General features: G+C 38.2%; 1 protein-coding gene across 3 annotated transcripts in view; it reads left to right on the top strand.

The window, feature by feature from the left end:
• The window catches only part of LOC100893134 (galactosylceramide sulfotransferase), a 58,968-nt gene that overhangs the window by 9,480 nt on the left and 32,722 nt on the right, over positions 1-16,766 (top strand). For all 3 annotated transcript variants that reach the window (XM_030988562.1, XM_030988561.1, XM_011672287.2), the window contains one exon: positions 9,024-9,178. In XM_030988562.1, the coding sequence (XP_030844422.1) occupies positions 9,024-9,178 (155 nt within the window). The remainder of the gene's footprint in view (positions 1-9,023; positions 9,179-16,766) is intronic.

The raw sequence follows: 16,766 nt of genomic DNA, 5'->3' as shown, positions 1-16,766 counted from the left end.
TGATGATGATGGATTGTGTGAGAAAGTGGTTAGAACGAAACCAACTTACCCTGAATACAGACAAGACATGCTTCATGATTTTTGGAACACCGCAGAAATTGCTGAACTTGCAATACACACCAATCGCAATAAAAGTTTCTAATGTACCAATCAAGCAAGTTCAAAGTGTAAAATATCTGGGAGTTTGTCTAGACCAGCACATGACGTGGCAGGATCATGTGAAATACACTTCAAATAAAATTGCCTCTAGGTTGGCCCTACTTCGTAGAGTCAGGAAATATCTCACAATCGATAGTGCCAAACTACTTGCCAATTCCCTTATCCTTCCTTACTATGACTATTGTAGTGTTTCATGGAGTACTTGTAATAAAAGAACAAAAGATATCTTGATTAAGCAACACAAGCAGATGGCAAGAATTGTCCTGAAAATAAATACTTTGATTCCCACATCTGAAATGTTTAGTACCCTGAGATGGATTGACATGGAAAAAAGATGGGAGTTCAATAAAAGTAAATTAATGTATGATGTTATGAATAATAGTGCCCCATCATATTTATATGATATGTTCACCCTGTCCGCCCATACTCATAGATACTCAACAAGGAATGCTGACAATTTGGGCGTCATTATTCCAAGAATTAAAACAGAATGTGGAAAACGTGCCTTCTCAGTTGATGGTGCTCTTCAGTGGAATAGCCTACCCCACTCAGTTCGAAATGCCCCGACCAAGAATAATTTTTGTTCTCTCTATTTTAAGCAGCGATCTTAAAGATAAATTTGCCTTTCTTTCTTTATTTATTTCTTTCATGAATATTTACATAAATTTCTCAATATAATAATTTGTTAAAATCTAAATAGATCAATGATAATAATCAGAGTATATTGTTATCGATTTGAAATTGCTCATTGAAATTTATCATTCTTACTACGGCTTTGTTTCATTATTCACTCTTACTCTTTACTCACTTTCTGTTATATGTTGCTATGTATTGATGTTTTCCATGATGTTTACATTGTTCAAGTAGTTTGTTTCTTCATATATGTTCATTTATGTACAGGGCCCCCTGGAAAACAGTACTTTGATTACTGACGGGGCTACCCTGTTAAAATAAAACGGAATAAATAAATAAATAAATAAATAAATAAATAAACATGATGATGATCATGATAGTAATGGTGATGGTGATGATGTTGATTATGATAATGTTAGATGATAATAATGAGAATGCTAATGATGATGATGACAATGATGATAATGGTCATGATGATCATGATGATGTTGATCGATTTTGAGTAAACGTGTACACAAAAAAGTGTACGGAAGAAATAAAAATAAATAAATAATAAATAAATAAATAAAAAATAAAGAAAGAAAATTCTGACGAAATCAATAGGTGATCTGTCGTTGACAGCCCACCTAAAAAGAAAGAAAAAGAGATTCTGACAAAGATCACCTAAAAATAAAAGAAGATTTTTGGACTGTGTTTAAAATAGGCCTCAATTTGTTTTTTCTTCTACTTCTGTTTTACGACTTCACAAGTTTTTTTTAGAACTTGGCTATCATCCATTTATTGTAAATCAAATTATCAATGGAATTTTGCCACTTGAAAAACATGTACTGGTAGGGGTATAGGCTACACTTTGTAGGGCCCTTCAATCCCCAGTTAAATGGCCAATGTGAATGCTTCAACAAGAGTGATGACAGTAGATCATACATGTATACTGTACTAGCAGGAGGTACTAGCTTGACAATTTTTTCATGACAATTTTTTTTTTAATTTCTCAATTTTTTCGTCATTTTCCGAAAGAGCGTCTAAAATAATGTCCAAATGTCGAAAACCAATTGAACATGTTAAGTATTGGCTGAGATATGACCATCTGAAGAAATAGATTTCCTATATGAGGAGGTCAGTGTTATTTTGCTCTGGTTCTTAATATTATGAGCCAGAGCAAAATAACACTGAGCTATTTCTTCAGATGGTCATATTGGTTTTTCGATGGTTTGATGGTCTTTCGGAAAATGAAGAAAAAATTGAGAAATTAAAAAAATTGATTTTTAATGACATCACACTTCACCACTCTATGGCGGGCCAATTAATGGTACGTGTTCGATGCCTCCCGATCTACTGCACATTGCCATCTGGTATGCGTTTTAAATCCTACCCTTTATTCTCAGTTGCAGACTCGGCATTCCAGTGATTCTCTGTTTTTTCTGCTTTCCTTGAAAGGGGAATAATAATAATCATCTGGATTTATATAGCGCTTAATATGGAATACTGGGTGGTATTCTCATTAGTTAAGCTGAGACTAAGTCCAGACTAAACTAGAGTTTTAGTTCACACTTCTATGGAATGCTAGGTTTCATCTTCCTCCTTCAATATTCATGACAAAGATAATCTACCAAAGACTTTGTTGAAATTCAGTTCATAGTCATATTATCTTTTTCTTCCCATTTCAATGCAAAATTAATTTTTTGGACACTTTTCATTGAAGGATTAAAATAATCTGTACAGGGTAAATGAGGTGGCAACAGGCACTCCTTAAAAGTGTGGACTAACTTAGCATGCGCTAACTTAGTACGCGCTACCGGAATACCACCCACTATCTCTATTCTCTAAGCGGTTTACAGATCTATATTATTACTCCGGTCACTATAGATGCATTCACACACAATGTGCACCATCTCCCCTCCCTGGGGAGTATTCTTACCATATGGTCACCGTGAGGGCATAGGCAATCTTTAACACAAATGCTTTCGTCATCCTACCGGGCCCCCATGGGGGTACCCGAGTACACTCCCATGCTTACAGGCGAATACTCGAGTATTCGGACGCCATGTTTTTTTGTTTTGTTTTTTTGTTTTGTTTTGAATTTTTTTGTTGGATTTTTTGATTTTTTTTTTTGTTGCCACCACCATACATACCACTGGAGCAGTATCCCAGTTCTGTCGCCGAAAACGCATGCAATTTTACTTTGAGTTGCAGTTGAAGGCGCCGATTTAATAATAATAATAACAGTGAACAATGCTGTTTTAAAAACCAAAGATGGCAGAATAATCCATTTTCCTCCAAGTCCAAGCAGAAATCCAGACATTTGGTCCCAGTTTCTGAGTGGTGAGTTTGACAGTGCTTGAGTTGGGAAACATTTTTACCGACGGCACCATGCCAGCGGCCGCCGCTCACCCAGGCACGGGTAAGCGTCGGCCTGGACATTTAAAATTTTTTTTTGCGGCCGAATATTCGGGTACGAGAAATCGTACCCGAGTAGTTGTCAACCGTGCGGGTACTCGAGCATTCGACTACCCTTCACAGCCTTACTATTGAGTGGCAAATGTAGATTATTGCCTTGCCAAAGGACATTAGTGCGCTTCTTACAATTTTATTTGTATGAGAGCGGAAAAATAAGAGGAACATACATGTACATGTACATGTACATGGCGAAATGTTGAAATAAATCAGACCAATAAAATAGGAGATACATGTTGATATTTGTATACAAATATATATTTTTTATTGCATTATTTTATTTATAAACACAGTGCTCGACTTGGGAATGATCCTCGTCCAAAGAAGGGCACAATGGGAGGATTCCAAGGGGTAAATAGCCCCCATTATTCTCGAGTGGTAGTTTGAACTTTGATTGCATCGAAAAGGGTTCACGGGTTTTGTGTCTCTAGCCTTTGCGAAACGGCATTAAAAACACTGACGAGAAACGGAGTTTACTGGTGTCTGCAACTTGTGTCTGCAACTTGCTTTTCTTCCAGAACCCCTCACTGTCTGCTGGGCTTGGGTTTTGTACAAGCCGCTTAGGTGGCGTCCCCCCCCCCCCCCACTCCGGGAATGGAGGGACCGCCTCATGCGTGTTCCCAAAATCTCCGGCTCGTAACAAAAGAAAAAGGTCTACCTGTATTGACTTTACACACCGGACTTATGCTGAAAGGGGGGCGGGGGTGCTGGGAACACGCATACGCTTATCCAAAAACAAAATCCTTGGTCCCCATGAAAAAAACATCCGTGCTACCATGCATGGACTTAGATACGAGAGTGATGTCACAAAGGCTGTAGAAAATCACATGCCCATTTACCGTCCATGAGGACACGGTCTGCACCCGCCCCTTCAAAACCAAAGTGACATATTACCTTAATATGTTATCAAAAGAAATTAATGATTATTGAACCCTCTTCATTAGTTATTGAACCCTGTTCAAAATTTGACTTATTTTGCCCTTGAAAATGTGGCGACCTTTTCTTTTCCTTCTTTTTCTTCTTCTTCTTAATAATACCATAATTTATCAACATTATTGTAATTATTATTGTTAACATCATTATCTTTAATATCATTACTGTCATCATCTTCATTATCATCAATATTTGTTTTATCAATATTATTATTATAAATTTGTTTATTTATTTATCACATTATATACATTTTTTCTTTCTTTACACAATCCTGGATACGCCTCTACATAGCCCAATTAGGATTAAGGAATTTGACACGTTACCACAATCCATAAAGTCTTGAGCAGAGCCTAGATCTATCAGTTTCTGACTCTGTCAAACAAGACCCATCGTAGTCTCAATGTGCAGACACTGTTGCACACATCGACTGCCTAGAGTCAGTGTCCCTGCAAACTATATAGAACGATGAATGCTTAATTGGTACTGGAAACATAAACATAAAACACGTCAGCGACGGTAGACATGCCTTATAGAGATGATATAATTTTATGTATCTCAATTTATTAACCATTAAATGAAGTCAATGATCTCAAGCTACCCGTCTTAATCATGTTAATTACCAGTGTTTAAAAGGGCAACACAAATGGGTACAAGTAATATACATGTACATCACATTTGCAATACAAGTGCTAATACATGAAACACAATTTTCAAAAACAAAAACAAAAACGGAGGAAGCAAATTATTGTGTTAATATATATTTTTCGTTTGTTAATTTGATATGTTGCTATACTTACCATAAATCATTCATTATGTTTATTGTGATGTACAGGTAATTAATTTCATAAACTGTTCAGCAATCATCACGAGAAAATGCACTGATCAACTCATATTTTAACATGATATTCCTGGAAATAAAAATACACCATCAAATAACAATATTTACAAACAGTCAGTATTGTTTACAGGTCACAGTGAATCACATGAAATCATTTTTTTTTTTAAATAAAAAATTATACAATGATTTAAAAATAAGCTTGGCTGACGTGGGAATATGTTTTTTTTTTTTACCATTCCATGCACGAGCATGCGATGGGAAAGGATCTGCAATAAAACTCTTTGAGCCATGACTGTGTCACTATTTAACATTCCAACGTTTGTCGCAAAATCTAACCATTCCGTTATTACTTCAAATTCTGGGATTAATTTTTGAACAGAATTGTTAGCTTTTACTCAGCAGGTAGTCGACTGTTACGCACTTCAACAAAAGTTGCTATTGTTGAAAGGTATTCGTCGGAAATAAATGCAATAGAAAATAATGACAAGTGTTCTTAATGGTATTGTGGATAAATAGTTTTTATGTTCCAATTTCCAAGGGAACAAATCTCATTTTTCATATTCATTTTTAATATATCATGTTTTGTAAAAAAAATTGTAGAGCGTTTGTCTTTACATCCGTCAATAAAGGGAAATGAATGTCAATATCGCTTACTTGTAATGAATGTTAATGAAAATAATTAGTTGGAATTACAGTGCTGAAACACCCCCCCCCCTCTTTTTCTTCCTCTCTCTCTCTCCCTGTTTTCTGCCTCTCTTCTGTCTTCCTGCCTCGCCCACCCCCTTTCTCTTGCTCTCTCCTTCTTTCCATGCACTTCGTGATATTTAATGAAATATAATCGTAATTATGCATATTTTGGCTCCACTGATCCCCCCCCCTCCCGTACCTCCAGTTTATTTCTTATAAAGAGAAGGTTCAATCCTGGAAAAGGTGATTAATTTGTGTGAGCCTTTAATATGTTAGTGCATGTTGGAGAGTATCGTAGAAAAAGATCTCCCTGAAAAGGACGGCTCTTCAAATACCCTCATATTCAAAATATGACAATGTACAGCTAAAGGTCTTGGACCACAATAATGCCACATGTAAGTGTAGTCCCATATACCCATTTCGGTGTACAGAGCATGTGTTTAGACCAATTTGCATATCCTTTTGAAGATTCCCAAACCTCGGGGTATACAGCATTACGTATGTGCTACCTAATCAACCTTTTCCAATCACTCCCAAACAGTTTCTTCAGAACTCAACTTTATCTTTAAAGAAAAAAGACACAAGAGAGCAAGCTAAAGGAGTATATTATTATTATACCCGCGTCAGTGGCGTGGCGTAGGTCCAGTCATTGAGGGGGGGGGGGGGTGGTCCTGCATCCATGGACTGGGGGAGAGGCACCAGGCTTACTTAGTAGAAGGTATGCGATTGAACAAAGCGATCGAGTCAGGAGAAAATGTCGACAATGTAACATCATAATCCCCTCTCCCTCTCTAGTAAGCGTCCTTTCTTCGCCATTGAATGGGAGGGGGAGGGGCGTCCCCCGTGCCCCTACTGCTACGCCTCTACTCCAGCGTTTTTTGATAGAAACCTGTGATGCTGTGCTCGTAGATGGTACATGTCGAGTTTATTAGCAGAAATATTAAGTGTAAGATGGAAGTATCCCGCTGCGAATCGAGGTAGGGTACGACACCGATTGGCGACAGCCAGGAATTCTTGTGGTCACCTCGAGAAAAAAAACTTGAATCCTGCGAAACCAAGAGGTGTAAAAATACTCATCTTAAAAGGAAAAGGACAAGAAAAGAAAACAGAAGGGAAAAAAGAAGTATTAAATAATAATTCAGAAAGATGCCAATGGAATAAAACAACTTCCCTTTTCAGCGAATTCTTTTCGGAGATAATACGTTTGCTCATTACTATAAACAGAAGCGGGACATGTACATTTAGGCCCACATAATGTTAGTGCGGAAGCCCATCACATTTTTATTTAACATACAAAATTTGTTGTTCTGTAACCTTCCAAAAAAGACGTCACAAAACTTCAACGACTTCAAAATTCTGCAGCCCGGCTATTAACATTCACAAAAAAATCTGATTCCATATATCACCAACTCTCCATTCTCTCCATTGGTTGCCAGTTGATACCGGCGCTATATAAATAACCATATTATTATTATTGTTACTACATGTAGTGCATCATTCAGTTTACTTTCTTATTTCCCCTACATACAACGTACCTGAGCAACTCTCTTTCAAAATACAATCCCACACAAAGTCTTCGCTCGTCATCAGACATGCTATTGCTTCATACACCTAGAATTAAACATGCTTGGGGCGATCGGGCTTTCTCAACCATGAGTCCAAAACTCTGGAATGAACTCCCTCTACAAATACGTCTACTGTCGTCAACAGAAACATTCAAATCACATCTGAAAACTTGTTTTTTTCTTTGTAATTATTGCATTTTGTTTTTTGTTTTTTTGTTTCTTATGTTTGTTACATTTATTTTTCTCTATTAAAGCGCCATGAGCACCGAAAGGTGGACCTGTGCGCTATACAAGTAGCAATTATTATTATGTTACAATAAATTGAGAACATATAATCTATTTAAGCAGAGTATACAAACAGAGACTTTTTTATTAACCGTTAAAAACTGTAGACTACGTACAAACCAATATTTGCCGATTTAGAACGGTAAACCGGAAGACAAACAACTGTAGACCTCTGGTAAAAAATACCTTCACATTTAAGAACTTGTAATGACTGTAACTTTGGAAGGGTTGGTGATAAATTTCAAACGTAGCGGTGTTGTGGACTAGTGGATAAGTCACCCAACTGCAGTACGGGGTTCAAGTCCTGCCGTGGCACTAATGTTCTTTAGCAAGACTTTAATCTACATTTGCCATTCTCCACCCAGGTGTAAATGGGTACCTGATATGCTTGAGCGCTAGTTACTTTGGCAGCTCGGCTACGTCCAGGGTAATACATGTAGTAAAGGGCAATGAGCTTCACTACATGTATATACGTTAAATAACAATATTATTATACCACAATGGATTGTACTGTACATGTATACAGTATAAGGCTGAAAGGGGGGTATTTCTCAAAGATCCCAAGTCAAACTTAACTCTAAGTTGGACTTAAATATTATGGAGAGCCATTTGTAGCCTTAAAATAAAATATATTCAAAAGCAAAAATTTAAGCATTTTAGACTTTTTATAAATTCCACACCAAGAAGATGAAATCTCCTTGATAATAGAAAATATGAATGATGTGAATCTACATTTTATGCCTTTTAAAATAACTTTTACAAAATATTTTCATAGATGATAATGGCTTTCCATAAATTTTGAGTCCAACTTACCGATAAGTTCAACTTAAGATCTTTGTGAAACACCCCCCTGGATCTGATTAGCAATGAAGAGAAATTTGTAAGCATTATAAAACTTGAGAATGAAAAAATAATTGATCACTTCTGTAATTGTATTAAAACAATCATAAATACTCGAGGGGAATTTTAACATCCTATTTTTTTTATTATTTAGAACATCAATTAGGAAATTCTCATTCCCGTTTGTTATGTATCTTTATTGTCAAACATAGGCTGGTAAGTGTCATAGAATTATTTGTTATAGTATCATTTACCACATTCAAGCTATCGGTACAATGTTTATTGTTAATTTGTGATTACTTGAGAAACTATACCACTTGTTGGAGACCTTTCAGATAAGTTAGTGTGTTGTCCTAGGCCTGTCTTCTAAAGAGTCGCGATCGATTCAAACCAATCACAAAGGGACCTGGGCCCCGTCTTATAAAGAATTGATATTGTTTGCGATTGATATCGATCGCAACTATGCACATGAGAGATAGGAGACTGCAAACCTGCGATTGATTGGAGGACTTGCGATTGATTACGATTTAATCGTAACTCTTTATAAGACGGGGCCCTGATGAACCATACAAATGTAAAAGTAAATATTTTCCACTGTTCACTTGACGATGCTCTCTCTTTTCATACAGAGAAACATGGCTTCAATGGTGCGGACTTACATGATGCTATGTATAGCAGGCCTGGTTGTCACAATATGTATCCTCATGGTGATGTACAACGATACCGGCTCGGATGTCAGGGAAATGGTCGTCAAGGTCGATGCTTTGTCTGATGGTGCCCCACCGTAAGTAATGATGGTGGTGGTGGTGGTGGTGGTGGTGGTGGTGGTGGTGGTGGTGGTGGTGGTGTTAGGGTGGTGATGGTGGTGGTGGTGGTGGTGGTGGTGGTGGTGGTGGTGGAAGGGATGATGATGGTGTTGGTGATGATGGTGATGATGATATTACTACTACTAATAATAATAATACGAATATTAATAACAAAGTCAATTATGTAGCGTAATTGCCGGCGTAAAGGCCGCAGTATTTTTGGAAGAGAAATTATCGGAAAGTTGGGGTGCAGCCCTTGCGCCGAAAGAGTAAAAAAAAAAAAAAAAAAAAAAAAAAAAAAAAAAATCGCAAGTTCAAAACCATGAAAAAATAGCACAAGTTTGTACATATGGGACTACAATAACTATACCACTATGGTACAGGACATTTCCACACATCTTACTGACAATTTTATCTTGCATTGCTGACATGAAGACGAAAAAAACTTCATAAAACAATTACATCTGCCAATAGATCTTGATCTAAGTTTGTGCCAATGCATCACTAAAAAGTAAAAGAAGGGACCATTATGGAGCTGCCGTGAGCACCATCGCGCATCCAGCCGAAGTCACACCAAATCTATTTTCTGGTCTTTGTATCCATTTCATGCAATTTTGCATTACACCGTACATTGTGGTAAATCTGCCTGCGATCATTTTTAGGTAAACTGCTTGCAATTTATAAGAATATTGATGAATATGGTATCAGTTTGTAAAAAAAAAAAAGTGTTCTACAAGAAAATTATGATTATTTTGTTTGGTCCGTTTGTTTTGTTTTTGTTTTTTTATTCCTCTTTGAAATGTCAAATTTGGGGTGCGGCCTTATCGCCGGCAAATACGGTATATACACTGTACATGTACCGCTCTTACACATATTAAATGGTTCCACAGCGCTTCGCAGGGTTCAAACATTCAACGATAATCATTGAACAGGGGAGTTTTGAGAGCCTTCTTGAAAACATCTATCGAAGGAGACAGGTGGACAGATCATGGCAGGTCATTCCAAAGTCATGCTACAGAGGCCTGAAATGCATTATATCACCAGATTAAAAATGTTTAGAGGATACCAAACTTCATTGCATGGCTACAGATGTAAATTATGACAATCGTATGTTTTGCTTTATCAGCACTTTTCAACACTTTTCAACACTTTTCAACCTGTTTTTCTAGTCCTGCCACCCCAGTCCCCAAATCACAGAAGATTCATTTTCCAAAACTCTGGCACTTGTCAAGTGCCATGTACATTAGTATGGGCTAAAGTTTAAAGATGAAGTTGAGTTCTGGTCATGCGATTGCATTGTGAAAGAAACGGTGTGGAATCGACCAGAAAAGGTTGATCATCTAGCATAAGAATTTGTGTGTATTTCTGGAATCATCAAAATGATAAGAAATTTGGCCAAGTCTTGGTAAAGTTACAAACACTGTACACAGAAAGATGCATATGGGACTACACAAACACCTGAGTTTTACGATATTACATGACATATTTAGAATATGAAGGCATTTGAAGAGCCATTCTTTTCAGGGAACATGTCTTATCTGATGTTCTTCCACACTTGCATACCATAAGAATGATAACGCTCACAAATTATTTCTCACCTCTTCCCAGAACTCAACCTTCTCTTAAAGTCATTTCATTTCATTTCATTTATTCAACCAGTATAAAAAAAACAAGTATGTGCATATTTCTTTCTAAATTTTGTGGGTGAGCAAAGCCAGCAAGCGAGACCAAAAGATATCTTTAATGTGGTAATATCTTAATAAGAACCATTAGAGATAGTAGCGTCAAACTTGGTGATAGTACACGTGTCACGTTCATGTACATGTATGTATCACAGTCACCGTAGGCATAGGAAGACAGTTTCATTAGGTTTATTAGGTATTGAGTACATGTCGGTCAAAATTCACAGAGATCAATTTCTGAAATTTAAGGTTTTTAGCTTTGCTATCACAACATATGGTGATGGTATAGAAGATGGTCCAGTTACATGTACATTTTGGCTTGTAGGTCAAGAATTAGATCATGACCATCGGTTCACATTTGGTTATAGGATTTTTGTTTTCACTGTGGAGACATATATACACTGTACCTGTAGGAGACGCAGTTGCATTTGTCTTGTTTTACTGTTGTTCTTTTAATTTGTATGAGAATTAATTGAATAATTATGCCAAAACTATTCGATCCAATATTGAAGTTTAGAATTCGATCAGGGTAGGAAATTTACCAAGTAGCAGCTGTCACAGGCATATATGTATTATATATTCAGTTACAGTACATCGTACACTATAGATAGGATTGTTTACATGAATACCACACTGTGTGTACTTTTCGACTTAGGGTGCGTTCAAGCGATTTTTTAAAGCTAGAATCACAAAAATGAATCCCAAATCGAAACGCTGTTAAAAAACATGGTGACAGCGGGAGATCGTCAAGTGATTTCCCATCAACGCTGATTCTCGCTCATTTCAAGCCCAACTACTGCACATCACATGGGGCAATTTGACCCAGGAAGTATAGGTCAACTTCGGCGCTGTTTACGGTCTACTGTCTGCAAAACCGGAAGCAGGCCACGATAATGACGTCATAGAATCATGATTGAGATCTCTGATTCGTTCAAGCAATTTTTAGCGGCCCTGATTCTGCAGAACGTTACAAAACGCATCTTTTTCAGCGTTTCATGTTTGCATTTCGAAACACGTTTATTTTTACCACCGGCGAAAAATCGCTTAAAATCGCTTGAACGCAACCCTGTTTTAAACTAAACGTCTTTGAAAACTGTGTTTCTAGGGTGAAAAAGTGTCCCTTGAACGCACCCTTAATTACCCGGCATTGTTTGTACAGTGGAGCTCCATGTATAGTATCTGTAATTAATAATGTAATATGAGAAGAATTCAGGATGAAAGCTTAATAGTACATATACCTGTACACTGTTGATTAGTACTGGTTGTACTAGTTATGCAATCAAAGTACATTGTGAAAGAAGTTGTTTGGGGTCAATCAATTGGGAAACGTTAATTATTTACAATGAGACACATAGAAGTCAGCTCTCATGGGGAATTCGACACCATTCTGGTGTTTACCCAATAACAGGTGTGGTCAATCACCAGGGTTAGCCTTCAGTTTTTATGACCATTAGACCTTATGTAATGCTTTGCTTTTCCCTCACCCAAAGACTCTCAAGCTCTCCTCTCGAGCTCTCCGAGAGATTAGGGGGTAATTCTTGACTGGCCTACGGGTTCGCTGTGTGCAGATTTGTACTCCCATTAGTAATATTTCCACCAAGTCTGGTGTCAGCGAATTATGGCCTTCTGCACATGGAAACTGAGAGTGACTCCCTTTAAAGGCCCACTGCACTACTTGCAGGTACTTGCGCCCTCTATATAACAAACAAAGCCTAATTGGTGACCATTGCTCCCCCATGATCCTCTTTTTCTTATGTTAACTGAGAGCTGAGTTGATGAGATAACCACCTGTCCAGTGACCTTGCAGGGCAGTCTAATCCCTCCTATAAACTACGGCAGATAAGCTTTCAAGCCACTAGTATCAGGGATTCGCAAGCCTTTAAAGGTAAAGACCAATTTTGGAAGCGCCCCCTCTCAAAAAATGAAATGGAAGCTCTTATTGCCAATTATGTGAAAGAATATGTTTTGACTAATACGTGATCATATAAAGTCTGCAGAGAAATTGCCTACTAATTGATATACTGGGTAACTTATTATTTAGACTTGATAGATATAATGCACGTGTCGCGCATTTGTGTGGGGGTAGTCCAATATACATCTTTCTGTGTACAATGCTTGTAGCTTTATCTGGGCCAAATTTCTTATCATTTTGATGATTCCAGAACCTTGCAGTACACACCAATACTTATATGCTAGATGATCAACCTTTTCTGATCGATTCCACAACGTTTCTTTCACAATGCAATCGCATGACCATATTAAACTGGTTTTTATCTTTAAAACGCCAAAAAGAGTCTTGAATCCAGGCTAGCTATAGTATGGTATGGCAAATGGTAAACTGAAGTAGCAAGCAGTGTCAAATGCAGGCCATCCATCATATGTTTTACACAACTTTCACAGACTGTCAAATTAGTCTTGAGTTGCAGACCTCAGTGTTACATGTAGTTTTAAGTATTCATTCACAGCACTGTTGTACTGTACTCTACAGGCAACCCGTAAAGTAGGGTTTTTATAACACAATAGTCTATTGGAGAAAATAGGTAAAACCAGTCACTCAAAGATTCTACATTTTTTGAAGTGCAATTTTCTTAGGACTTCAATACATACATGTACCGGTACCACAGACACTGATAACACGTATAGGGCCATGCATCTCAGATTTAACATTGTTAAACGATGCCTTTAAAGATAAAGTTGAGTTCTGGTCATGTGATTGCATTGTGAAAGAACGGTGTGGAATCGATCAGAAAGGCGGGTTGATCATCTAGCATATTGGTGTGTACTGCAAGGTTCTGGAATCATCAAAATGATAAGAAATTTGGCCCAGTCTTGGTAAAGTTACAAGCACTGTTCACAGAAAGATGTCTATGGGACTAAACATGCACGGCATAAAAATCCATCCCGATTTGTATGCTGTTACATGTACATGTACATGCCATATTTAGAAGAGCCATGCTTTTTAGGGAACATTTTTAATCTGATGTTCTTCCACACTTGTATAATAACAATGATAATGCTCACAAATTATTTCCACTTCTTCCCAGAACTCGACCTTCTCTTTAAGCATACATGTACGTTCATGTATTACTGGATTTCTTATTTTGCTCCTTATATTTAACACACAAGTGAGTACATGTACACTGTAGGACCATTGCTGCATGCTGTAGCTACAATGTGCATCTTTTCTTCCACACTGTTATCATTAATTTTACAACAGTTAAAACCGCCATGGTGAACCGCAGCGGTGGGCGAGCCATATGAGGATTGTGTGCACAACTAAGCAATGAAAAAGCTAGATGAAGTCTGTTTGACAATGTCAGTGAAAGTTTAATTGAAACTAGCCTGAAGAAATTGAGACTACAAGTTGAAATGTTGTTGAGTTATAAAAATGCAATAGTGGAAGTATGGGGAGGGGGGGGGGGGGGGGTAATCAAATCCATATATGAAGTACCAGTAGGCCTTTCTTGTATCAAGAAAAAAACAACCTACATGTACATGTATATGTAGCATGAAATTTTGCCAGCACACCTCTAGTTCTTAACAGAATACATCATTTAAAAAAATCTATGCCTTTCCAGTAGTTACTGTGTAGCCTTCTCAAGCTACACTGTACATGTAGTCTAGTGCTTCAGACTCCATTACATGTACCTCTCTGACAAGGGTTTGTGTACATGTAGATGCAAAGTGCAAACCACTTGGAATGCAGGATGCAATATTTACCCATCAGGCAGAAGGAAAAAAAAATTCATCTATAATAATAATACGCTAAGGCTCCGCGGGGGGCGCGACGTCTCCGCCGGCCTTTGTATTCTATTGTTTTTTAATGAGATCGCCGACCGAAGTAGGTGCAGCTATCTCCTCCTGAACCCTCCCCTCGGGGTACCCGTGCCCGGTGCCATCGTCCGCGGGAGAGTCTACTCTGTGGAATTGGCTATACTCCGCCCGAGGTCCTCCTCCGTGTCGACGTCCAGGGCGAAAACAGACGCGACATGCATAATGCAGGATATGCCTGACGACAGAGATACCTCATGGATATTCAACATTGCATCCGTAGACACACGACCGATGACTATCCGTATAAAATTGTATACACAAAAATCGGTCGTAAAAAAACTCGAACCATATTCCATACCTTACCTGGCTTACCATGTCGCACGCAAGTACGCCAAAACACGTACATTTTCGCAGTTGCGAGATCGAGACGGAGCGTAGGGCTCGAGTTTTTGGCGGTCGATTTTGTTTTGGTAGAAGCTGAATCTAGACCATGAACCACTAAACATCGCGAAACTGCAATCGATTTCCATCACGAATTCACGATTGCTGCAATATTATAAAGTTTCCATAAATAGAGGTATGAAATTAAAGCCTATTTTGTGATGTTCTCGCCATGTTTACGTAATTTTGATAATCATTTCTTCAAAGTAAAGAAAATCAGACAAAATCACCGTAACTGACAGTGCATTGCCACTGTGTAGTGTGTGTGAGATGAGCTGAGTTGCAGTTGAAAGTGTGTGAGTTGAATTCGAGTCGAAGAGATTTGACACTTTGAAATTGTTATCTGTTGGTTTGCATCATTATTGCCGCGATTTCAATATAGTTTCGTGAATAGATTTACGAAACCTGAGCTTAGAATTAGTAAAAGTATTACTAGACTCTAATGTCTACGTTTTTAAAAGACTGTTTGATTTTCCTGTGAAAATTTTACTTTGAAAAAATGATTATCGAAATTCATGGTCAGAAATAATCACAATCTAGGGTCTATTATGTTACAGTTCTTGCATCAAATCAATGCATGAAAACTTAGTTATTGAACTAGAAAAATGTTTTTTTTTTTTAAATAGACTGTAGGCAATTATGAAGTAGGAAGCCTGAAACCTAATAGCCTACTAAACAAATCTCAACAAAGTGTAGGCCTATCCTTATATGAATTAATGAAAAAGTAGCCCCAGAAAAAAGAGCCCCCGAAAATTTCCCTAAAATTTGAAATGGAGCCCCCGAAATGAAAAACTTAATTTTTTGCCTGCGCACCCCCTCTAGAATCCCGCGGATTTCCGCGGGTCCTGAGTTGAGTGTATATATAATATAGGCGTGGGGTCCACGGGTTTCAAGGGGCCATAAACCCCCTAAAGCTCGGGGGTTACGTTTTTCAAAGTTGGGGGGGGGGGGGGAGAGATCAGATCGCAGCGAGTTGAGTGTATATATAATATAGGCGTGGGGTCCACGGGTTTCAAGGGGCCATAAACCCCCAAAAGCTCGGGGGTTACGTTTTTCAAAGTTGGGGGGGGGGGGGGGGGGGGGGAGATCAGATCGCAGCGAGTTGAGTGTATATATAATATAGGCGTGGGGTCCACGGGTTTCAAGGGGCCATAAACCCCCGAAAGCTCGGGGGTTTTAGGCGTATAGGGTCAGATGAGCATATTTTTATGCCTCCGCCACCGAAGGTGGTGCCGGAGGCATCATGTTTTCGGGTTGTCCGTCCGTACGTCCGTCCGTCCGTCCGTCCGTACGTCCGTCCGTCCGTCCGTACGTCCGTCCGTACGTCCGTCCCGTTTGACCGTTATCACAATATCTCAAGAACCATTTAAGATTTAAACTTCAGACTCGGGAATAGTATTTATCACCATAGGAAGACGATCTGATTAGATTTTGGAGTACGTAGGTCAAAGGTCACAGGTCACAGAGGTCAACTTATGAAATTCCTTGTATTGAGTGTGTTAGCGCGATATCTCAAGAACCATTTGAGATTTAAACTTCAAACTTAAGGATAGTATGTATCACCATAGGAAGACGATCTGATTAGATTTTGGAGCACGTATGTCAAAGGTCAAGGGTCACAGAGGTCAACTTATAAAATTCCATACATTGAGATTGTTATCATGATATC

Source organism: Strongylocentrotus purpuratus, unplaced genomic scaffold, assembly GCF_000002235.5.
Source record: "Strongylocentrotus purpuratus isolate Spur 01 unplaced genomic scaffold, Spur_5.0 spur5_scaffold_17, whole genome shotgun sequence".
In the NCBI taxonomy this organism is placed as follows: Eukaryota; Metazoa; Echinodermata; class Echinoidea; order Camarodonta; family Strongylocentrotidae; genus Strongylocentrotus; species Strongylocentrotus purpuratus.
The sequence above is the reverse complement of the archived record's forward strand: the minus strand, read 5'-3'. Positions and strand labels throughout refer to the sequence as shown.